The sequence below is a fragment of the Muntiacus reevesi genome, chromosome 11 (genome assembly GCF_963930625.1).
Source record: "Muntiacus reevesi chromosome 11, mMunRee1.1, whole genome shotgun sequence".
Classification (NCBI taxonomy): Eukaryota; Metazoa; Chordata; class Mammalia; order Artiodactyla; family Cervidae; genus Muntiacus; species Muntiacus reevesi.
Window position 1 is genome coordinate 80,641,685 of NC_089259.1, and position 23,646 is coordinate 80,665,330.

At 47.6% G+C, this 23,646-nt stretch overlaps 1 protein-coding gene across 1 annotated transcript in view; it reads left to right on the forward strand.

Annotated features, from left to right (window-relative positions):
• The window catches only part of MYO16 (myosin XVI), a 372,035-nt gene that overhangs the window by 333,373 nt on the left and 15,016 nt on the right, over positions 1-23,646 (forward strand). The window contains exons 32-33 of the mRNA XM_065901993.1: positions 10,660-10,818; positions 20,810-20,895. Coding sequence (XP_065758065.1) covers positions 10,660-10,818; positions 20,810-20,895 — 245 coding nt within the window. The remainder of the gene's footprint in view (positions 1-10,659; positions 10,819-20,809; positions 20,896-23,646) is intronic.

Below are 23,646 nucleotides of genomic sequence, written 5' to 3' on the forward strand. Positions count from 1 at the left end.
GCATGGACTGCACGTGGTCCCCCTTCCCCATCACGGGCAGACACGGATGCTGTCTCTTAACTCATTTCTGTGACTATCAGCAAAGCTGTGATGAAGTCTGATTCCTGGGGCTGAGGGTCATTTAGACGCTGCAGCGTGTGTCCTGATGGCATCTCTTTGAGAACGGGCCCTCTGCTCACGCGTGACATCTCCTTGCGTAGCTCCACATGGGAAATCTCTCTTCCTGTTTGAGTTTAGGACCCGCCACTGCGTCTGGGTGAATCCCGACACTTGGCATTTGTCTTTCTCTGAGACAAGATGCCAAATGTCTGGATTATACAATCATGGACAAGAAAAAAGTCTAATTCACGTTCTAGAAGCCTGTTATGGAAGAGGGCAGGGGGGGCTGTGGAGTGATTTCTGGGTCCCTATTTGTGCCTTTTACTCATGTGCAATAATGTAAGACTTCAGGCGTTGTTCCTTGAAACACAAAGTATTGAATCAAGTTAGTCTCTCAGTTGTGTCTGACCCTTTGTGACCCCCATGGACTGTAGCCCGCCAGGCTCCTCTGTCCATGGGATTCTCCAGGCAAGAATACTGGAGTGGGTTGCCATTCCCTTCTCCGGGGAATCTTCCAGATACAGGAATTAAACCCGGGTCTTCTGCATTGCAGGTGGACTCTCTGCATCTGAGCCACCAGGAAGCCCCCTAAAGTAGCAAACAGATTTGGTTTAACACAAGCCGGAGGCTGATTTGTGGTCTGAGTGGTCCCGCTTACGTGCAGTGACATGCCACCTACGTGTGTCGGTCGGCAGAGACTGCAAGCTGCAACTTCCGAATTCTAGAACCGAGAGCCTGAGAAGCAGCGGGTCCAGGCCTGGCTCCCTCTCAGCCTGTGTACTTTTCCTTAACGCCAGATAGGGTAAAAACAAATGCATTCCTGCTTGCAGCAGCCTCTCTGCAGAGGAATTTTCCTATAGAGTTGCAGAACGAACGATAGCCAGCATGAGTAATGAGTCTCAAATGTATTCTCACATTTTTTTATGCCTTGCAGAGCACTCTCAGCATTAAATCAAACAGCTACACTTTGTTCTGCTCCTGTGTTACTGAAACCTGGACTGTAGTCTCACCCATTTCCAACACACAGCCTAGAACCACCCCAAGTTCAGGTACCTAAGAGAGAAGTGATGTGTTGAGCAGTCTTCTTAAAGAAAGCCTCCCCCGCTCAGCCCCTCCTCGTCGCCCTGACCCTTCTTCGGCCTTTGGTGCCCTCAGCCGCCGCCCCTGCCAGCTGCCCCCGTCCCAGCCCGTGTGCCCCCCCCCCCCCGAGTCTCCGGCAGCCTGTCTGTATCCTCTGCCACGTGTGCCCTGCCTTTTGCCTCCTTGCTTGTAGGAATGTCGCTTTTCCTGGGAGAAATTCTCCCTCCCGAGGATTTTTAAGTCTCCCCCAGACATTCCCTCTTCAGTCCTAGTAAATGCTCTCGTCCAAATCATCGCCACTCGCTTTAATAACCCCCAAGGGCTTCCCAGGCGGCGCAGAGATAAAGAATCTGCCTGCCAACGCAGGAGCCGCAAGGGGTGATGCTCGATCCCGGGTCGGGAAGATGCCCGGGAGAAGGAAGCGGCAACCCACTCCAGTATTCTCGCCTGGAGAATCCCACGGACAGAGGAGCCTGGCGGCCACAGTCCACGGGGTCACAAGAGTGGACACGACTTAGCAGCTAAACAACGGTAACGACAACAGGTGGCTGTCGCCGGAGTCCAGGTCGTGGCCCCAGACTCGTCCTCGTGGCTGGCCCTGGCTTAGCCCCCGCCCCTGGGCTCCCCGGGGTCCGTAACTCAGCTGACCCCAGCTTCTACTGCCCGAGGCTCAGTTCTCCCCGCGCTTCGGTTCCTAAGCCCCCTGTGAAGCTGGTGCGCCGTCCACATCTGCTGCCGGACTGCTAACGCGGCGTCCTTCCCGTCCCCCCGGCCCCGGGCGGGCCGAGCCGGGCCCTCGAGGCGCTGGCCCTGCCGCCCCGCGTGCGGCCGTCCCTGGCCCTCCGCCTCGCCACGCCCCGCCGTGCGTGCGTGCCGCTGGGCCCGGCCCCGCGCCCTGCCGGCTCCCGCGCCCTGCCGGCCCCGCGCCCTGCCGGCTCCCGCGGCCGCCGCAGCCGTCTCTCCCGCGCAGGCCGGGCGTCGGCCGCCCTCCCTCCGCGTGCGCTTCCCCGCCGCCCGAGCAGGCCCTTCTGAGCTGCCACCTGCCAACGGGCTGAGGACAGACACCCGTTAGGACGCCACCGGGTGTGCCTCCACCTCGGGTTGGCCTTTTAAGTGTCAACGGCTTTAACACACACGCGAAAAAAGCCCAGCAAAACCTTCACTCCGCCCGGGAGGAGGAGAGCCTTCCGGAACATCCACCCCCAGGCCCCCAGCGGAGTCGGACCGCGCTCTGCGCTTCTCCCTCTTGCATCATCCGTGGGGTCCACACATCCGTCACTCACTGTCTTACCGCCCTCCTGGGATGGGAGCGTTTGAGGACGCCCTTCTTTCAGACACATCCTTCTGGAAAACCGTTTGGCTTACCTCTTTGCATGTAGCCTGGACTGTATAGAACTTGGTGTCTGCACTCCATGCCTGAAGGAATCTCCGGTGCGGAGGAGGAACGGGGTTGGCTCGGGGCTCTCCACTCGGCAATTCCCAGGAAGCCCCCAGGCGGCCCCCAGCTCAGGGGCTTCTCAGCGCTCCCCCGGCTGAGGGGGAATGCACCGGCCAGCCTGCCTTTAGCCGCCGTCTTCCAGCTCGGGACTTGCCCTGTGGCTCGGCTGGTCAAGAATCCGCCTGCAGTGCGGGAGACCTGGGCTCCATCCCTGGGTTGCGAAGCTCCGCTGGAGAAGGGAAAGGCTGCCCGCTCCAGTGTTCTGGCCTGGAGAGTCCCATGCACTGTATGGTTCATGGGGTCGCAGAGTCGGAGACGGAGCGACTTTCACTTTCACTTTCCAGTTCTGGACTGGGAAGTTCTCCCAGCCACTCACTGTGCCCGGGTTTCTCTAGCTCCCCGGACCTCTTCAAGAAGCCGTCTCCCCTCTAGTAAGAAGCTTCTCCCCCCTCTTGAAAATCTTGACCTCCCTTTCCCGAGAGAAGTTCTCCTCCTTAGCTTCTGTCTCCCCTCTGCTTTCTCCCCCCGAGAAACCCCTAGCTCCTCTCCTCCCGCAGACCTGTCCCCTCCTTGAACTCACACCTCCCACGTCCAGGTAAACCTGCATTCTAGTCCCGCGCCGGTGAGGAGCTGGGCTCTCTCTGCTCGGAGGTTGCCCTGAGGACCCGTCTAAACAGCATCAGGCCTGCAAGGAGTGTCAGTGAGGTCCAGCATCTCGCTGCTCTGTCATCCTCCCTGACGTGCCCTCGGGAGCAGCAGGCCCCAGGGGTCAGGGTTGGGCCAGCTGAGTTACTGCCCGAGTCCTCTATGTCTGCAGCAGGCTCTCTTTCTTCTTCCTGCTTTCAACAAATTGAAACTTATGCAATTGGGGGAAGGAGGAACTTCTTTAAGAAAAAGAGTAAAAATGACCCAAATTTAAGGAGCGACGCGGACATCTATTTAACATGAGATCAGTCAAAGCAAAATACTCGTTATTCTATGCTTAGAAAAGTGCCTGTGCACAGTGGATGCGTGATGAAGATCTGTTGAAAGAAGGAGAAAAATAACAAATGTATTGCTACAACAGTTATAGAAATTCTGTCAAAAAGAGCAGTCAGGTCACAGATGTGAACTGGGTGCTTTGCCTGACTTAGAAACGACCTTTGCAAGTGGGGTGGAGTCTGGAGACCCTTCCTTTAGCCTTGGGGTCCACTCACCTCTACTCATCTCCAGCTGCTAAGAGGCCATAGTCAATACTGATGGCTTTTTTTTTTTTTTTTTTTTAAGAGACTGTATAGGGACTTTGTGGAACAATAATGAAATAATTACCAGTGGTGATTGCTGGGAAAATAGTGAAAACATGAACCCTCCCTTCATCGGTCAGGGATAGATTTCCAACATCCACACATCTTTTCTTCTGCGAGTTAACACTCTCAGTAGAAATCAAACAGCTGTGGCCCTTTGATTTCGTTTGTTTTTAAAAATATGAAGTTTATTGACTGTATTCCCTACACTGTATGTTTCACTCCCAGTTATTTTGTAACTGGAAGCGGTCCCTCTCCGTCTCCCTCTCCCATTTCTCTCATCCCCCTCCTCCCTTCCCTCTGGTAACGGCCTGTTAACACCTCTGACTCTATTTTGTCATGTTTTTTCATTTCTTTTGTTTTCAAAATTCCACATACAGGTGAAGCATACAGCAACTTGTCTTTCTCTGTCTGACTTATTTCACTTAACACAATGCCTCCACCCGTGCTGTCCGAAATGGCACGATCTCCTTTTTCGTGGCTGAGTAGCAGTCCGCGGCGGGTGTGTGCCACACCTTCCTTATCCATTCATCCATCAGGGGGCACTTGGGTTGCTTCCATTTCTTAGCTGTTATGTCTTGTCCAATTTAGCAGCCTTAGTTGGAAAGAAAACAGCTCTGGCCCTTTGAATGAGTAGAACACATTTACCTCACACAGTGTGAAATTTTCCTCTACCTTATAATTTTATAAGTAGTGGTTAAAACTCATAGGCATATCATTAACAGTGGAAATCCTTTTATGTGTTTCCAATAATCGCATGTGAATGGGGAGAAATAATTGCTGAGATGCATGAGTTTTCTAGAATAATTCACATGAGTTTTTCAGTTAGTAAATTTGTCGACTCTTTTCCACTTACACATAGCATGGTTTCTTTTAGAAAGTGGGTTTTTGTATAACATTATTGTTATATTCATTCATTCTTCATTCTTTTTTCTGTTCCTTTCAACAAATATTTATGGAGCACCTACTATATGCAGGCACTTTTGACACCAAGACTGCCGTTGAGCTCATGGCATCAGTTTTCTGGAGGGAAGAGACAGAAAATAAGCCAACAGTTGACATGTAGCATGCCACATGGCGAGAAGGACCTTCTCCTTTGGTGAGAAGGACAGAAATTGACCCGGGTGAGGAGAAGGGTGCTGTTTTCTCGAAGGTGGTCAGGAAGGTCGTTCTGTTCAGGGTGGTTCGAGCCGAGCCCTGAACACAGTACAGAGCCCCCGCCCCACCGCTTGGGCCATCCCGGGGAGAGTCGGAGGCTGAGTTGAGGGTTGCGGAGACGCTGGCGAAGCTGGGGAGGCGGGTGGCGGGCGGGTAGTTGGAAATGAGGTCAAAATAAGCAGGGGGTGAGATCCCGGGGTTGGGGAGTGTGGGTCTCTCAACCTCAAGAAGCCTTTGGATTTTGACCTGAACAAAATTAGAAACCAGCAGAGAGACGCGAGTGGGGAAGAGCAGGATCTGCCTTAGCCTTATGTTTTTAATTCCAAGATTTCATTTTTTTTCCCCGGTGTAGTTGCTTTATGATGCTGTGTTCGTTTCTGCCCTGCAGCAGCGTGAATCAGCCACACGTGCACATGTGTCCCCTCCCTCTGCAGCCTCCGTCCCTCCCCCATTCCACCTCCAGGTCATCACGGAGCCCCGAGCCGAGCTCCCTGTCCATACAGCGCTTCCCACCGTCTGTCTTACACGTGGTCCTGTATATGCGCCGATCCCAGTCCCAGTTCATCCCACCCTCAGGTCATCACGGAGCCCCGAGCCGAGCTCCCTATCTATACAGCGCTTCCCACCGTCTGTCTTACACGTGGTCCTGTATATGCGCCGATCCCAGTCACAGTTCATCCCACCATCTCCTTCCCCTGCTGTGTCCGCAGGCCCTTCTCTATGTCTGCGTCTCTCTCCCGCAGTGGTACAAGTGAACCTATCTAAGTTAGCTTTTAAAACAGGGTTTGTCCACCTCAGCCCTCCGTGGCCAGGTGAATGAACACTGCGGGCCAGGTGAGTCTTTGTCCTGAGGTCTGTCCTGGGTATTGTGAGCGGTTTTGCAACATCCCTGCTAGATGCCAGGGGCACCCACCTCCCTGGTGTGACAACCAACAATGTCTCCAGACAGCGTCATATGTCCCTTGGAGGGTTGGGGGGTGCGGTGTCATCTGTTACTGAAAGTCACAGCTTTTGAAACATCACACCCACCCAGGATAACTAATGTATATACAAAAGCTAGCATTGGACTATGGGATTTTTTTTTGTTTGTTTGCATTTAGATTTTTAAGTTTGCTCAAATTCTCCCGTTCAATTAATACTCAACCAGAATGTGCCTTCCTGGCCTCCTTGTCTTCAGTCATCGTATCTTAACGTAAGGGCCAGGATTTTATCTTTGAGGCAGATCCCAGCGTGATTCATCCTCCGCAGACCTGTGAGAGCAGCCCTGGGTGGGGTCCCGGAGAGTCCGAGTGCACAGGCTGCAAGGAGATTCCGCAGGGATTGGAGTTATCGAGTGTCAACGCTCCGTCCATTAGAGGTCTGCCCTGAGCTGCATGAACCACCGATCTCACCAGGTGCCCGGATGCAGACCGGACTCAGACACTCCTCTAAAGCTCTGGGTGGGGTTTTCCAGCACTCACTCTCCTGCTTGTTTGCTTAGATTTGCTGAGAATCGCAAACGTTTTCTTTTACTGTGACTTTTCTTCACCCTCAAAACCCTGAGGACCACGGCTTGGAGGCATGAACAAACCGCGACTTTACTGGCTCCATGCTATTTTTTTTCCTAGTTTTCCATGAAGTATGCCTCCAACCTGCGGTTTTACAGCTAAGCCTTCTCCAGGCTTCCTGCCAGAGTCCTCGTGCCGGCCTCCTGTTGTAACATCTTCAGTGCTGAGGCAGGGTCACGGGCGCACCTTTGACAGGGCGGGTTGCAGCCGTCCCGCCACGAGACTGACAGCGGGACAGCAGAACCAAACATCCAGAGCCTCTGCCCGAGCCCCTCACTGTGGTTGTTGAGAGACGAACAAGCTGGAACGCAGACCCTCAGGCACTTGGATCCACCATGGAATCGGGCGCTTACGGGCAGAGGCTGAACAGAAAGTAGAAACGGACACTCCCCTGGTTGATATTCATGCATGAGCATAACCCCAAAGTGAGGGTGTCAGTATTGAGGTAGCAGGTTTTGTTCCAGTGGCCAGAGGACACCTCTTCAACCTGGGGCTCCCAGTCATTCCCACCAAGGCGTGGGCGACAGAGACCCAGAAGAGAAACTGCCTCATCTTTACATCAGCAGGTGAAATAAGGAGGAAGGGGTGTGGGTGGACGGCAGAGCCCTGCACACCGTGGTCTAAACCCCGCGGGTACACTGCCTCACTGTGAGACGTCTGCAGGTGGGTTTGCCTCCCCGGGCCTCGTGACATCATCTGGAAACCGGCGAAGGGGTGAGGGCTCCACCGCCCTGTTAGGAAAACGAGAACTAAGTCCTGCCTGCAGCAGGAGGTTGGCATGTAATGAACACACGGGGAGATGCTGATTACCGTAAGAACAACGTGAAGAATCGTCATCAGGGTGACCACGCATTCTTACGTCTTAAGAAGGGCTCACTTCCTTATTCCAGCCCAGAGCCATCCTTGGAATAGACAAATGTTTGCTCTTATGGAGATCAAACCAGTCAATCCTAGAGAAAGTCAACCCTGAATATTCATTAGAAGGACTGACCCTGAAGCTGACGCTCCAAGACCTTGGCCACCTGATGTGAAGAGCTGACACATTGGAAAAGACCCTGATGCTGGGAAAGATTGAGGGCAGGAGGAGAAGAGGGTGGCAGGGGATGAGGTGGTTAGATGGCATCACCAAGTCGATGGACAGTGAGCTTGAGCAAACTCCGGGAGACAGTGAAGGACAGGGGAGCCTGGCCTGCTGCAGTTCATGGGGTCACAGAGTCGGACACGACTGAGCGGCTGAACAACAACCACACTCTTATGATAAAAGCATAAAGAACACTCTCGTAGACAACATAAGGACCGCAGCCTGACTTGTATGACACATTTTAAAACATTTCTTGGCTGCAGTTGAACCTGTTGATGGGAATTCTGAGGTCTTTTTTTTTAAACTTTTAATAGCAAAAATGGAGGATTCGACCAAAATTAAATGTATCAATTGCTTATGAGCTAGCAGCTCATTCTGGGGGATGCTAGCATCACACACTCTTACCAAGAGTCCACACACCGTCTCAGAGGATCGAGTACTGAACCCCCAGACCTAAGAGGACTCCCTGTTACCTGGGGGCAATGCCCTGTTTCATGCCCTGAGCCTAAACAAGACCCCTGGAGAACGCTCCCTGCCCCACACGGCCCGAGAACCTGGGCTGCCAGCCCCACTGCCGCCCCGCTGGGAGCCCACCACGGTCCATCACCCACTGGCCTGGTTCCTCGCTTGTTGGTTGTCGACCACGTTCCTGGGAGGGGAGCTCCCAGCTCCCTGCCTGTGCCTCGTGGTATCCCAGCTCCCGGGGAGAGTCTGGGCAGAGGAACTCTCAATAAACAGCTGAATTAAAGAATGGAAATAAATAGTTTCAAGAGAAATAAATGCAGATAAATGTGTGTGTGTGTGTCGAGATGACTTTAAATGTGTTTTACTAATTTTCAGAAGATATTTTTGAAAAAGGCCAAATAGAGTTTACCAAATTGAATGGATATTCTTTCAGCTCCAGCCTGTTGGATGATCTCTGGTTGTCGTGAGCTAAGAGAGTGACAATTCCAAAACTTGACCTTGGCCACTGTTCCCACACTGGCCTGGCCAAAGCCTTTTCACTTGTTTATCTATTGATACACATATATATACATATATAGACTTTCCTGGTGGCTCAGATGGTAAAGCGTCTGCCTGCAATGCAGACCCATGTTCCGTCCCTGGGTTGGGAATATCCCCTAGAGAAGGAAATGGCAACCTACTCCATTACTCTTGCCTGGAAAATCCCATGGAGTCGCAAAGAGTCAGACAAGACTGAGTGGCTTCACTTTCACTTTCTCTCTCTATATATAATTTTATTGATTTATTTATGGGCTGTGCTGGGTCTTCCTGCTGCAAGGACTTTTCTCCAGTTGCAGTGAATGGGGCTTCTCGTTATGGGGGCTACGCTCTAGTTGCAGCTCTGGGCCTGCAGGCTTCAGGAGCTGCGGCTCCCAGGCTCTAGAGCACAGGCTCATATTTGTGGCCCGCAGGCTGAGCTGCCCCGTGGCCTGTGGGATCTCCCCAGATCGGGACGGAGCCCGCGTCTCCTGCAGTGACAGGAGGATTCCTGACCACTGAGCTGCCAGGGACGCTCTTTTCACTTGTGTTTTAAATGCAAAGAGTCAGGAGCTACTCCCTGGGTCACGGAAATGTAAACACTCCTGGCTGGTTGTGAAAGCCCTGCTCTTTTTGCGCTCCTTCTGTCTGCCCACCGCTTGCCTCTCTAAGCCTGGCACACCCTCCTGCATCTGCCCACCAAGCACGTGCTCACTCGTAATGGAGTGGATGCCACACAGCACAGAGGAGGGGGCTCTGAGCAGGACCCCGGGTGGGGAGGGGGGCGCTGAGCTTGGGATAGGCCACCCCAGGCCCAGAAGCGTGAGTCGGTGTGGGGCCTCTGGGAAAGGGCTCCAGGCCTGGGTGCTATCTGAGTGCACGTCCGAAGGGCCGGGGAGGCAGTGCCCAGGAGGGAGAGCTAGGGTTCCACCCAGCCCAGCCTCTGGGGTGAGCTCGGCCTTCCTCCTGCCTCCCTCAGCATCACAAGAGATGAACTGTTCACCATCTGCAAAATCCAATAAAGCGTATTACGTTTATTATCCTTATGAACAATGTGTTAGCCTAAAACTTCAGAAGGACATAAGAGACAGAAGGGTCTACTGGGCACCCACAGCTAAGGGCCAGAAGCAGCGTGGCATATCCTCATGTCACACAGGAATCTCCCAGGACTCCTTTCTTTTTTCGGCTCCTCAGCCTAATTTGGACAGCGGCTTCTGTGTTTCTGCATCTCAGAGAGCTCAATATAGGACGTGTGTGTTGACATTTAGGTGATTTTCTAATGTACAGAATGCAGAAGTGGGGTTTTGAAGTCTTAATATTCCTAAGTGGGGACTCCCAGATGTCTCAGAGGTAAAGAATCCACATTCAATGCAGGAGATGCGGGTTCGATCCATAGGTGGGGAAGATCCCCTGGAGGAGGGCATGGCAACCCACTCCGGTATTCTTGCCTGGAGAACCCCTTGGACAGAGGAGCCTGGCGGGCTGCAGTCCGTGGGGTCACAAAGACTCAGACAAGACGTAGTGACTGGGCATGCACACACTCCTAAGTGGATAATAACATATTTTGTAACAATAAAAGTATAGTTTTGTTTTTTTTCAAAACTGTAAGTTTTCCTCAGCTCTACTTAAAGCCTCAGAAAACTTCTAAAACGTGAGTATATCATCACATTTCTTTCAGGAAATAACCTTCACAAGATATGCAGTTCTATAATTACACATATGACATAAAAAATGCTATAGAATTTTGGAAATAGCAGATTTATGAAATTCGCCATTGTCACTTAATGCAGCCCACTACATGTAACAGGGGTATGGCAGACTGATGAATATATTGTAGACCGTAAATTTGGTTAGGGATGATTATTAATTTACTGTTTCAAATGCAATGAGTGTTTGACTTCCTGAGTTTATTCTTTCATTCCACTATTTGATTCAACTTATTGGGTACATTTGATCAGGAAAGAATAATTTTTTTCCTACAATTTATTTTAGGTTTTGAAACGAACATGAACCTTACTAGCCGAGATGATTTTGGTACTTCAGAAATTACATCAGAGACCCAGGACAGAAATGCAAATAACCATGGGATTCAATTATCTAATTCACTCTCCAGTGCAATGACTGCTGAAAATGGAAATTCTGTCTCAAATGGTAAGCACTTCTTTAAACTTGAAAGTAAATAGATACAAGTTTTAAGTTGTATCAACTTTCTAGGGAGAATGAATTTAAAACAGAAATGAAATAGGCTTAAAAACTGGGAAAAGGCATAAAGGATGAAATACCACTGTAGGGTATATTGTCAACTTATTATTTTCAAGTTAAAGAATTAAAATTGCATTCAATATTAGCTAGCTTTTTTCCCCCAGAGATTTTTGTGGAGTATTTGGTCTTTGGAAGCCAGTATAAAATGAGACTTATCCTGAGCAGAGGAGATGATGATCTAATAGTATTTTTAAAGAAAAACATAATTATTTAAAAAACAAATTTTGTATGTAAGAAAGCTGTGGTACATATACACAATGGAATATTGCTCAGCTACTAAAAATAATGCATTTGAGTCAGTTCTAATGAGGCGGATGAAACTGAAGCCTATTATACAGAGTGAAGTAAGTCAGAAAGAAAAACACTAATACAGTATATTAATGCATATATATGGAATTTAGAAAGATGGTAACAATGACACTATATGCAAGACAGCAAAAGAGACACAGATGTAAAGAACAGACTTTTTGATTCTGTGGGAGAAGGCGAGGGTGGGATGATTTGAAAGAATAGCATTGAAACATGTATATTATCATATGCAAAACAGATCGCCAGTCCAGGTTTGATGCCTGAGACAGGGTGTTTGGGGCTGGTGCACTGGGACGACCCTGAGGGATGGGATGGGGAGGGAGGTGGGAGGGGGGTTCAGGATGGGGGACATGTGTACACCCATGGTTGATTCATGCCAATGTATGGCAAAAACCACCACAATATTGTGAAGTAATTAAAATAAATAAATTAATTTTTAAAATTTTGTATGCAATAGTTATTTACAGTGTTTGTTAGTTTCAGATATACATCAAAGTGATTCAGATACACACACATACACACACACACACACACACACACACATATTCTTTTTTATATTCTTTTCCCTAATAGGTTATTACAAGCAGTGAGTATAGTTCCTGTTGATTATTTCCATGCCTCAGAGAAGTGAAGGGAAATCGCATTGAAAGAATGGTAAACTCCACACTGTTTTAGGTATTCGATGTGGCTTTGTCAGTGGACGAGTCTTATAGAAACTGACTTGGCTGTGTCTATCTGAAAGCTCTCTAATAGTGGCTTAGACACATAGCTTATTCCTCCCACCCTAGAAGCAGCCCTAGCTTCTAGGTGACGTCTGAAGAGAAAATTCAGACCAACCTTCTCTTGAAGAGCCTGAGGGCGTGGGTGTGGGCTGTAATGACGCAGAGCAGGGAGGCCTGAATTCCAGGCTTTTCTCTGAAGGACGTCAGGGGCGCTCACCCAGTCCCCTGGAGGCAGCTGGGACGTGGGGCTGTGTCTCCTAGGACTGTGGGGCCGGGCTGTGTCTCCTAGGACTGTGGGGCCAGGCTGTGTCCAGCACCTCCCACGGCCCCAGGGCGAGGTTGAAGGCTCCACGGTGAGAGTCAAACGAAGAACTTGTTGGCCCCCAGCTCCTCTGTGAATCATCTCAGTTCCTGGGGCCGGCTGAGATCCTTCAGGACGACAGAGGCCAGAGGCACCCGGAGGAGAAGAGTGCGTGGATCTATCCCAAAGGACAGTAACAGCATCCTTACCTTCAGGATGTCCTGACAAACCACTTTTCAAATACAAAGTCCAACACGTCATCAAAAGGGAACGGACACATGAGGACACCAAATAAGATGAAAAATTGTGAGCAGAAATAGCCGTGTATCCACAGGGCCTCAAAAGACGAGTTCAGAAGCACATGCTTCAAAGTAAGTATGTTTACTTTGCCTAAGGAGATAAAAGAATGAAAATCTCAGCAGAAATCAGAAACCATAAAACATATCAAATGGAAATTCTGAGATTGAAGAAGGCAGTCATAAAATTAAGTACAATAGAGGATGAGTTTAAAGTTAATTAGACACAGTCATTAAAAAAAAAATCCTAGGAAAGAGGAAGATAAATCAGAAAATATCCAGAATGAAGCACAAAGAAGCAGAGTGGAAATTTCAGAAGCTGATTTAAAGACATAAAGGAAATGGCCAGAAGTGTTCATTGGAATCCTAGGGAAAGAAGACGGAGACAGTGAGGGAGAGAAATGATTTTGTGAGAAACTGGAGAGGATTCTCCAACACTGGCGTAAACACTAAGCAACTGGCTTAAGTCGGCAGTTCTTATAAACATGCACCTTCCCTATGACCCAGCAGCCCCACCCTCAAGAGAAATGCAAACAGCGTCCACAGAAACACCTGTATGCAAATGCAAATCCCAGTCTCATTCATAGTCACTTAAAACTGGAAATCCTAAAGGAAATCAACCCTGAATATTCACCGGAAGAACTGATGCTGAAGCTCCAGGACTTTGGCCACCTGATGCGAAGAGCTGACTCCTTGGAAAAGACCCTGATGCTGGGGAAGATTGAAGGTAGGAGAAGGGGACAACAGAGGATGAGATGGCTGGATGGCATCACCGACTCAGTGGACATGAGTTTGAGCAAGCTCCGGGAGATGGTGATGGACAGGGAGGCCTGGCGTGCTGCAGTCCATGGGGTCACAGAGAGTCGGACACAACTGAGCGACGGAACAACAACAAAAACTGGAAATAAAGGAAGTACCCTTCAGCTGGCGACTGGACAGCATTCGATATCTGTTGCCCTGTAACAATTACCGTCCACCCCCAGAACTTAGAGGCTGTTGTTTGTAGTATCTGTGGGTCAGGAACCTGGGTGTGGCTGAGCTGAGTGCCTTGGGTTCAGGGTCCCTCAAGGGGAAGTGATCAGCCATCAGTCAGAACTGCAGGCGTCTTGAGGCTAGCTGGAGAGATGGTCCAGTTTCAGTATCACTCACACGAGCATCTCCACAAGGGAGGCCTCACGACAGGGCAGGGGCTTCTCCCCGGAGCAAGCTGTCCACAGGAGAGCTGGGAAGAGCCGCCGGGGTAGAAGCCACGCTCGCCGCTCGGCTGCTCCCGAAGGGGACAGCCAGCGCTACGGCCACATCCAGCTTGTTGGCTTCGGGCCACATGTCCAGTCGACTCGCGGGAGTGGGTTCCATGAGGTGTGAGTGCCTCCAGGTGGGCCCACCAGGGACCACTTCGCAGGCTGCCCAGCACATGGAGCAACTCTGCGATAAAAAAGGATAAACCGCTACTGCCGTTGACAAAAATGTATGCATCACAAAGGCATTGCACTGCATTAAAAAAAAAATCCAAAGACTCTGAGTCCATTTATTTGACATTTTGGAAAATGCAAGCCCAGGGAAAGTAAGAGATGAATGGGCTGCCAGAGAAGGGGGCTGGGCTGCCGTAAGGAAATATTCAGGTCGGGTGGTCTGTAAGGAGCAGTGGCTTCATGGCCACGGTTGTGGGAGCTGGAGTCCAAGGTTAGGGTGCCAGCTTGGGTAGCAGCCCTCCTGTAGGCTACAGGTGGCCGGCTTCTTGCTTGTCCCCCAGTGGTGGAGGGAAGAAGGTAGCCAGCTCTCTGGGGTCACTTTTATAAGAGCACTAACCCCATTTGTGGGGCCTCCACCCTCAGGACCTAATCATCCCAAAGGTTCCACCTGCTAACACCACCACTTTGGGGTTAGGATTTCACCATGTGAGTTTTAGGGGGACACAGATTTTCAGAGACCTGGATACCCCCCAAAGGTTCTACCTCCCAATGCCACCACATTGGGGGCTAGAATTCCAACGTTTGGATTTTAGGACAGAGATGTTAAGACCTCAGCAGACTGCAGACGGGCATGGGATATTGACAAACAGGAGTGAGTGTGTTCCTATAAATTTGGGCTTCCCTGGTGGCTCAGACCATAAAGAATCTGCCTGCAATGTGGGAGACCTGGGTTCAATCCCTGGGTCGGGAAGATCCTCTGGAGGAGGGCATGGCAACCCACTCCAGTATTCTAACCTGGAGAATCCCGTGGGCAGAGGAGCCTGGCGGGCTACAGTCCACGGGGTCGCAAAGAATCAGATATGACTGAGCGACTAGGCACAGTGCGTACGATAAAGGTGGATCTTTCTGTCTATAGTGTGACTTTTAAAAAAATAAATAAAACCCTGAGTGGAAGAAATACAAAGAAAGCCACACCTAGGCATAACATAGTAAACCAAGCCTGAATCTTAAAAGCAGCCAGTGAAAGTGAAAGTCACTCAGTTGTGTCCAACTCTTTGCAACCCCATGGACTATATAGTCCATGGAATTCTCCAGGCCAGAATACTGGAGTGATTAGCCTTTCCCTTCTCCAGGGGATCTTCCCAACCCAGGGATTGAACCCAGGTCTCCCGCATTGCAGGCAGATTCTTGAAAGCAGCCAGAGATTAGAATAAAAAGACAAAATACCTTCAAAGAATCAGTGGACATCCAAAGACTATGAAATAACATATCTTTTAAAATGAGGGAGCAGGAAGGTGGGAAGGTAGCCAGGATGGTGGTGCCCTGGCCTCACGCTCCTTTCTCTGACTGCCCTCTGGGTCCACATAAGGTCATAGCGTGTGTGAGGTTTTCATCTGAGAATGTTGCTCACCCAAGGATGCTCGTTGCTGACCTGCCCAGCAGGAGGAGGTACACGAATCCTGGATAAAATCTAACAGGCGAGTCTCATCGCGAGTCTCACTTTGCTTAGGAGGAGACACGGGGTGGGGAATTGATTGGAGCAGGGTGTGTTCCAGCTCGGCATGAAGGATCCCAGGGTAATGTGGGGAGGTCCTGTTGGCACCCAGCAGGAAGATTGGTTCAGTGGCACACACACACAGAAAAAGCCCCAAAGTGTTTCTGAATGCTAGCCACCCCCGGCCCCAACATTAAGCAGGGATTACATGTAAGGGTTGGAAATGTTGACCCTAAGATGACAGCTTTTTGGTACCTTGTGAGGGACACAGGGAAGACAGACAAGGATTTTTATACCAGCCGCAAAGATTTCTAGGGAGAGGACCTGCAGTTACCCAAAAATGTGCACCAGCTCCTGGGGTCCCGCAGCACGGGTCTTCCCTAAGTTTTCTCTCTGACTTGAGCAGTAATCTGTTACTGGTCACATGGTGTTTTCATTTTATGCACGTTATAGAAACTACATGTTTATGTGACAATTTGAAAAATATAGGAGAGAATAAACAATAGGTAAAAACTACTATTCCTTGTATTACCTGAAAATCCCCAAAACATGTCTCATATTCCACTTTGTAGAATTCTGTATTTTTTTTCATTCAGATATATCTGTGTGCTTATAGAAGATGTTTGTGTTGTTTTTTTTTTTTTTTTTTAAATAAAGCTTGAGCTACACTCTACACATGGCTTTAACCACCTGCTTTTTTTCCCTGAGGGATCTCATGTAGTATATCTCTAGGTGAACAAATGCAGATCTGTGTTGTTGACAGCTGGTCATTAATTGTATGGGATGCATAGCTTCTCATCAGATAGGACTACCGTGACTTAAAATAAGCAAGTCCTACCTGTTGGATGTTAGAATTATCTCCCGATTTTCCACCCTTGAAATAACACTAGGTGTTTATGTTGGATTACTCCAACTTGATTGAAATAGGCATTTTGTAAAAGTTTTCATATTAGTGTGTAATGTTTGAAATTATGCGTGTGTGTGTGTTTAGATGGAAATACAGAGATGTAATCTTTCTTATACATGAATATATATGATAGAGATGTAATCTTTCTTATACATGAATATATATGATAGAGATATAATCTTTCTTATACATGAATATATACGGCTGAGCCCCTTTGCCGTTCATCTGAAACTATCACAACATTGTTAATTGGCTATACTCCAACATAAAAAGTTAAAGAGCAAAAACATTCCTTTCTGAAATCTCTGATGATAACCCTTTATAAAAAGATAAGGATAACAAAAACATTGTATACCCTTATATTGAAATTAAATATTCCTAAAATGTAAAAACAGAATTTGAATGATGGCATTAGTCAGCAAATACCTGATAAGGGACCCTTTCTCAGAGGTTGCGTGTATCTTGTATGAAGGTAATCATTTGCTTTTTATTTTCAATTTTGGGGTATTTAAGGATATCTGCTAAACAAAAAAAAGTAATTTAGAATATATTGTATAATCAAAACTAAATACATGAATATTTAAAAAGGTAACCATATATCCTTTCATTTTTATTAAATTTTCACCCCCTGCCATTCTCCCTAGCTGACCTGGGGTCATGCTGTTCTTTCCTGAAGAAAGAGAAAATAGGCATACCCCTTTGACAAAATATTTAATTTGTCTGTGTTTTGAGTCCAAAGCCAAAAACTATGGCTTTGGGAAATACCAAAAACTCTGAGTCTTATTCTAAAAATCAGCTAAATCCCAAAACCGGTGGAACAAACAAACAGAACTCCTGTAGACCAAATGGAAATTTTTGTGGGATATGGTGCCTGAAATTAATCACATAAAATTAAATATTTAGGAATATTGGGCTTCTAAACTTCAGTATGTAACTGACAGTGTATGTTCAAACCCTGGAACCCAGATTTATATGTTACGCCTTAAATGCTGACAGAGAACAGATTTTAAAATAACATCAGGTCTGTATTGCAATTCATAGATGATCACTTGAAAATCTCAAGAGTTATGTGCACAAAAGGAAAATTATTTCTCCTAGGCTTTCAGCCTTTCAAAGCAACTTGACATGTTTATGTTGACCTACTTGTGTTGATACCATGAAACCTTCCCATGACTATAAAAATATCTGGCACAGGACTCTGGCGATGCAGTACCGGCCTTCACTGGATGAAACAGCGTTGCATATTTCATAGGAACCCGTGAGTCCTGTGCCAAGGCCAGAGTCAGAAAATCCCTCCTAGTCAGTATGGTAAAAACTGGCTGAACATTATACATGCACAGCGCGTGATACGCTGTTGTTCAGTCCCTCAGTCGTGTCCGACTCTTTGCAGCCCCATGGACTGCAGCACGCCAGGCTTCCCTGTCCATCACCATCTCCTGGAGCTTGCTCAAACCCATGTCCACTGAGTCGGTGATGCCATCCAACCATCTCATCCTCTGCCGCCCCCTTCTCCTCCTGCCCTCAATCTTTCCCAGCATCAGGGTCTTTTTCAGTGAGTCGGCTCTTGGCATCAGGTGGCCTAAGTATGTTACATACATACAAAGTATGATACATATGTGATCAGTATAACCCAGATCGGTTAGTGGCACTGATTCACAGTCAACAGCGTATAGTCAATATGCTTTCTGAATAAAGTCACGAGATGGGAATAAATGCTTAAAATAACTTGAAGTTTTAATTGAGTCAGAAATCGTGTTATTTTCGAGGAAACAGTTCCTCTTGAATGCCAGTATCTGCACGCTACCTCTGCTACCCAGCAGTAACGATCTGTTTGTTCATTTGCTGAAATATAGTTATGTGTGGGTAATTATAGCTATCACTTACTTTAATTGCCATCTTTTACTGATGTGAACACAGGCTTAGATCTTTTCTCGTATACTTAATTATTCCCTGGACTTGTGGTTATTTATCATTAGATTAGAGAACAGTTTTTAGTGCTAGAACGTTGTCATTATATCAAACAAAATATTGTGAATCTGAAGATGTTTATTTTGTGGGGACAGACCTAACAAATTCTATCTAGGCCATTTTCTGCTGCTTGAATGACTACGTATTTTATCATTGGGTGTCGGGGGGGAAAAATGGCAATTAAAAGAATAGAGTCCTTACATTTGGTTTTACATTTACCACTCTCAGAAGATTTGGCTTTTAAAATCTGTGCCGTGTTTATCCTCAGCATATTGTAAGGATAATCTGTGAGGATACAGTACTGGGTGAACACTTCCAAGACCGGTAGCCCCGCATTCTTTGCATAGACTCTAAGGCCACAGTGAACCTAGGCCCTAATAGGACCGAACCTCACTGCTCTGGGAACCTCGGAGAATGGCTTTTTCTCTTATACTCAAGAACAGATCCAGGCCACTGGGGCTGGAGCCTTTGCTTGGAATCCATGGAATACACTTGACTATAAGCTTTACAACATCACCTTGTTTGTGAGAACTGTAGAAGATTCTTTGGAACTCACACTGCTTTCTGATTTAGAGCCTCCCTGCCCGGAGAAGCAAGCCTTCACTTGATAATCTGGAATATTGTGCAATTATCTATTCTGAGCAGCAGAAGGTAGTTTTGTAAGGGAAGCAGGCTCCTCAGGCATTCAGAGAGCCCTGCCCCATGCCTCCTTTCCATTTGAAGATATTTTGAAGTCATAATAAGTAATTTCTAGTTGGGACTTAATTTCATTCCGTTTCCCCCACTGGCATTGGGAAGTTGAGTTGAAAATGACCGATGGGAGGGCCTTCAACTGCCGGGCCAACCCCCCCTCCACGTCCCCACCCCCGCCCCCGCCCTGGCCGAATTGCAGGCCACCCCCAGGATGTGGAATCCTCTCGTGTTCTGTTGCCTTAGCCCGTCCATCCCTTCCAGGCTGGCCCTCCCGCCTCTTCCTCACCTTTCAAAATCCCCTCCTCCTGGAAAGTCTGCAGCCTTTGGCCTCTCCACCATCCCTCTTCCTTTAATTCCTCCAACCACAGTGAACCCTTGCTTTCTCCAGATCCAGTTCAGCACCACTCATGCTCCACATAACCTGTAAGCCGTCCTGTTGTGTCCTTTTTAAAACTTTATTAATTGACTCTAATTGGAGGACAGTCACTTTGCAGCATCGTGGTGGTTTTTGCCATATGCCAGCATGAATCAGCCGTGGGTGTATGTGTCCCCCCATCCTGAACCCCCTCCTCCTCCCTCCCCTCCCCTCCCCACCCCACCCCTCCAGCTGGCCACGGAGCAGCGGCTTTGGGCGCCCTGCTTCCTGCATCAGACTCACGCTGGTCACCTGTCTGACAAATGGTGATATACATGCTTCAGTGCTGGTCTCAAGTCGTCCCACCCTCCGCTTCTCCCGCTGAGTCCAAAAGTCTCTTCATAAAATCTGTGTCTCCTTTGCTGCCCTGCACGAAGGGTTGTCAGTGCCTGCCTTCTAGATTCCATCTCTTAAGAATCATTCCCATTAGACTTGAGCTTCTCAGATGCAGGACTTCTCTTGGGCTTTGATCGCGTCTCCCAGCGCCGTGACCCAGAGGATACCCCGATGCTCCCTGAGTGTCTTCGCCTGGCCCCGGTGAAGCGGGTCTTGCTGTTGACTTGCTTCTGAGTTTGGATCCTCGCTGAGTTTCCGTCAGGATTCTGCGAGCTGTCTTCCAGTTGATAATTCAGTTTTAAAAACTGGGTCACGGCCCTCTTCTCCCTGCCCAGGGCCCCAGCCTCTGTAAGAAGTCCGGTGCACGGGATTCTCTGGAAGCAGACGCTCAGCTCGCTCGTCGCGGGCCTCGAGTCCCCGTCACACTTTTGCGCCCCCTCCTTCACACGCAGCCCAAGCTTTTAGCTTTGCCCCACTCGCCTCATGCAGTTCATTCCTGACTGTCTGCTCGTCTGGCTGCCTGGAAGCGCCAGCCTGTGTCCGATCTTAGATTTCCGCTCACCCTTCCCCGGTTTTTCTGTGGGTTGTTTTTAGTTGTTTTTTTTCCCCCTTTCAACTGCCCTGACCCCACAAATGGGAAAGAGACTGCAATCCCAGGAGCCCGCTCACCCTCACTGCCCACAAGCTCCTCTTTCCCCCGTCAGCCTTTCATCAGACTTATTTTCAGCCTCTAGGAAAGCTTCCCTTCTCCCCTTCAGTACTTCTTTGCTCACCTCTGTGCTATTGTGACATTTTTTTCTTATCATTCTATCTTTTTTTGCCAGCACACCTCCTCCTTGCTTAGCTAAACCTCCGGCAATGCCTGCATTCCCAAGCTGCTTTGAGAACCTTGCTATTCAGAGTGTTTACTGACCTTCATTTCAGTCTGCGAAATGCCACTCTTTAGTTTGTTCAGTAGGTTCCTGACTTACTTTATTCGAGGAAAGGACACGCAACCTAATGGCTACGCTGTGTTGCCCTCTGTAGGTTTACCTGAAGAAGATGGATTCTCCAGGCTGTCTGGGGGTGGCGCCTCCTCCTTCCAGAGACACAGAGAGAGTCACACCACTCAGGTAAGGCCCCCTCGGTGTTTTCACGCCCACCTTTGCTGTGATAACTGGAGCTAAAAGACAAGACTTTCGTGAAGGTGTGGCCAAGAGCGTTTGTTCCCGTTGGGCTAGGGGACGCAGTTTTTCCCAGTTCTGCCTCACGTTTCTTCTCCTCAACATTCTTTCTCCTTTGCTATTGACTGACTCCCACTTATTTTCTGCTCCTTTCCTGGTGGCTCGGGCAGTAAAGAATCCGCCTGCGGCGTGGGAGACCCAGGTTCGATCCCTGGGGCGGGAAGATCCAGTAGTCTTGTCTGGAAAATCCCATGGACAGAGGAGCCTGGGGGGTTACAGTCCATGGTGTCGCAAAGAGTCGGACATGACTGAGCCAATAACATTTAAAAGAAGAATGTCCAGAACACATAAAACTAAATAAATGGCCTTAAATGAAGCACTGTAGACGTACTTTATCCGTTGGCATTATAGTCACTGCCAGGTGAGGAGAACGTTGCAGTCACTGAAGGGTCTTCATATTTCCTGCGTTTGACCTCAGCTGAAGTAAGAAGGCTTTAAGTGACAACATCATGGACATAAAATGCTTGAAGCCCGTGTGGTTTTATGGCCATTATCTCTCAGTTAGCACCTCAAATCCCACATAATCCAAACGCATCTACAAACTATCATATCATCAGAACACTGCAAAATCAAAATGAGTTTACAGCTCACAAAACTGTTTTGATATGCTTCAGTGATTTCACATGTATGCATAATGTGTTTGGCCTCAAAAAGTTCACAAAAATAAAGAGGATTATCACTTAAAAATAAACTCTAGTGTTTGTAGAAAGAAAAAGGATTTATATCAATAGTTTAGTGTTCCTTTTATGTTCAATTTAAAAATAAAGTCTTTAAAAAATATGACTTTGCTTTGAAGGTGGTACACAACCAAAAATGTGTTAAAGATTTTACTGTTGATATATTAAAGACTATTGCTTTAGCAACAAGATTATCTTGTATGAAGTTGCAGTACAACTTCTGCTATGTCAGATATCTACTGTGAAGTTATCTAAAGTCAAGTATCTAGATGTTTCCATGAATCCAGCTATCTACCCAGTTTCCATCAGAATATTTGACATTATATAGGCACAGTTATATTATCAGCTGAGATTTTTGTAAATAACACTGATGAGGTAGTGAGAAAAATCAATAATTTTAATCTTAAAAATAAATCTTACAGTAGGCAATAGGCTGAAATCACTTACACTGATATATAGGCATTGAAATAGGAAAAAAAATGCTGATTGCTTGCAATAATAGATTGTCCTAATCTCCCCTCTGTTCCTCAGAGACGCACTTATTTCACCTTGTAAACATTGCAGATGCTTTATCTACGATAAGTCACGGGGGACCTGCTTGTAAAGAACAGAACGTCGGCTTGACTTTTGTCTAAGGGTTGGCCCCTACACGTTGGGGCACAGTGATAGAGACACGCTTCCCAGGGCTTCCGCTGTGCTTTGCGTCATAGAGAAAGAAGGAGCCTTAACAGAGGCATCTTGGCAGCTTCCCTGCGGTCTTGCATTGACTCGGTTAAGATGTCAAGAGAGATGGGAGAGGTCGCCAGGACTAATTTTCTGTTTTGTCTTTTTCTTTTTAAGAGTTTTTTTTTTTTTTTTTTTTTTTGACATGGGCCATTTTTTAAATCTTTATTAAATTTGTTATAATACTGCTTCTGTTTTGGTGGTTTTTTTTTTTTTTTTTTTTTTTGCCACAAAGCATGTAGAATCTTAGCTCCCCAACCAAAGATCGAACCTGCACCCTGCATTGGAAGGCAATATCTTAACCACTGGGCCCCCAAGGAAGTCCTAGGAATAATTTTCCACTCCCAGCTTTTACTGAGAGCTTATTTTCAAAGGCAGACAACCCCCAGTTATCTCATAGTGCATTTTTTTCAAGGAAATGGAAAACCAGGCTCATTTTCTTGCATGCCTGGTGCAGGCTCTCTCTTGGCAGGACACGTGTGTCAGTGTTGGGTACCCATCACGGTTAGGTGGAGCTCTGCCTTGAATGACCACACATCTCTCAGCATAAATGCCTCTTGGGTGACGTTTATAGAGGAAATATAAACACATCAGGCATCTTGCACTCTAGATTTTCTAGTAAAGCAATTAAGTAAGAATTCTATAAAATCTGCCTTGAACTGATTGGGCATGCAGCAATAAAATTAAATGCTGACAAAAATTGAATTCCTCTTTGAGGATGTCTGTATTTTAATTAACATCATCAGTGATTTTAATGAAATCCCTTTAAGGAAGATGAAATGTCTGGGCATTATTGCAGATAAAGAAATCAAGAAATAGATTTAGTAATTTGCCAGAAATCATAGGGAAAATGCAGAGTGCAGGGTTTGAACAGGTGTCAAGATCCTCTGTCTCGTTTCTGAGAAGAAACTTGCCATAATTCAGTAAAAGTGATGGAGACGTCATCTAGCTTTTACCTAAAATTTAGAAGGCAAAGTCTTCCAAAAGACTTGGGTTGAGAGCAAACCAAAAGAAGTTTGGGTCAAGGTAAAAGTCTTAAATAGCTGTAGTGGACGTCTGTGGTTGCATTTTTAGCTGCTGGCCACATATTTAAATTTCTCACTGACCACAATGAAAATTCAAGGGAAGAGACTTCACCTTCCTCTCCTCCTTGGCGAGCTGGGCAGATGCTTGTGACACGCGCTCAGTCTGTCCAGCGTGGATTGTGAGTTAACAGACATACAGCGGAAGGGACGAGGAT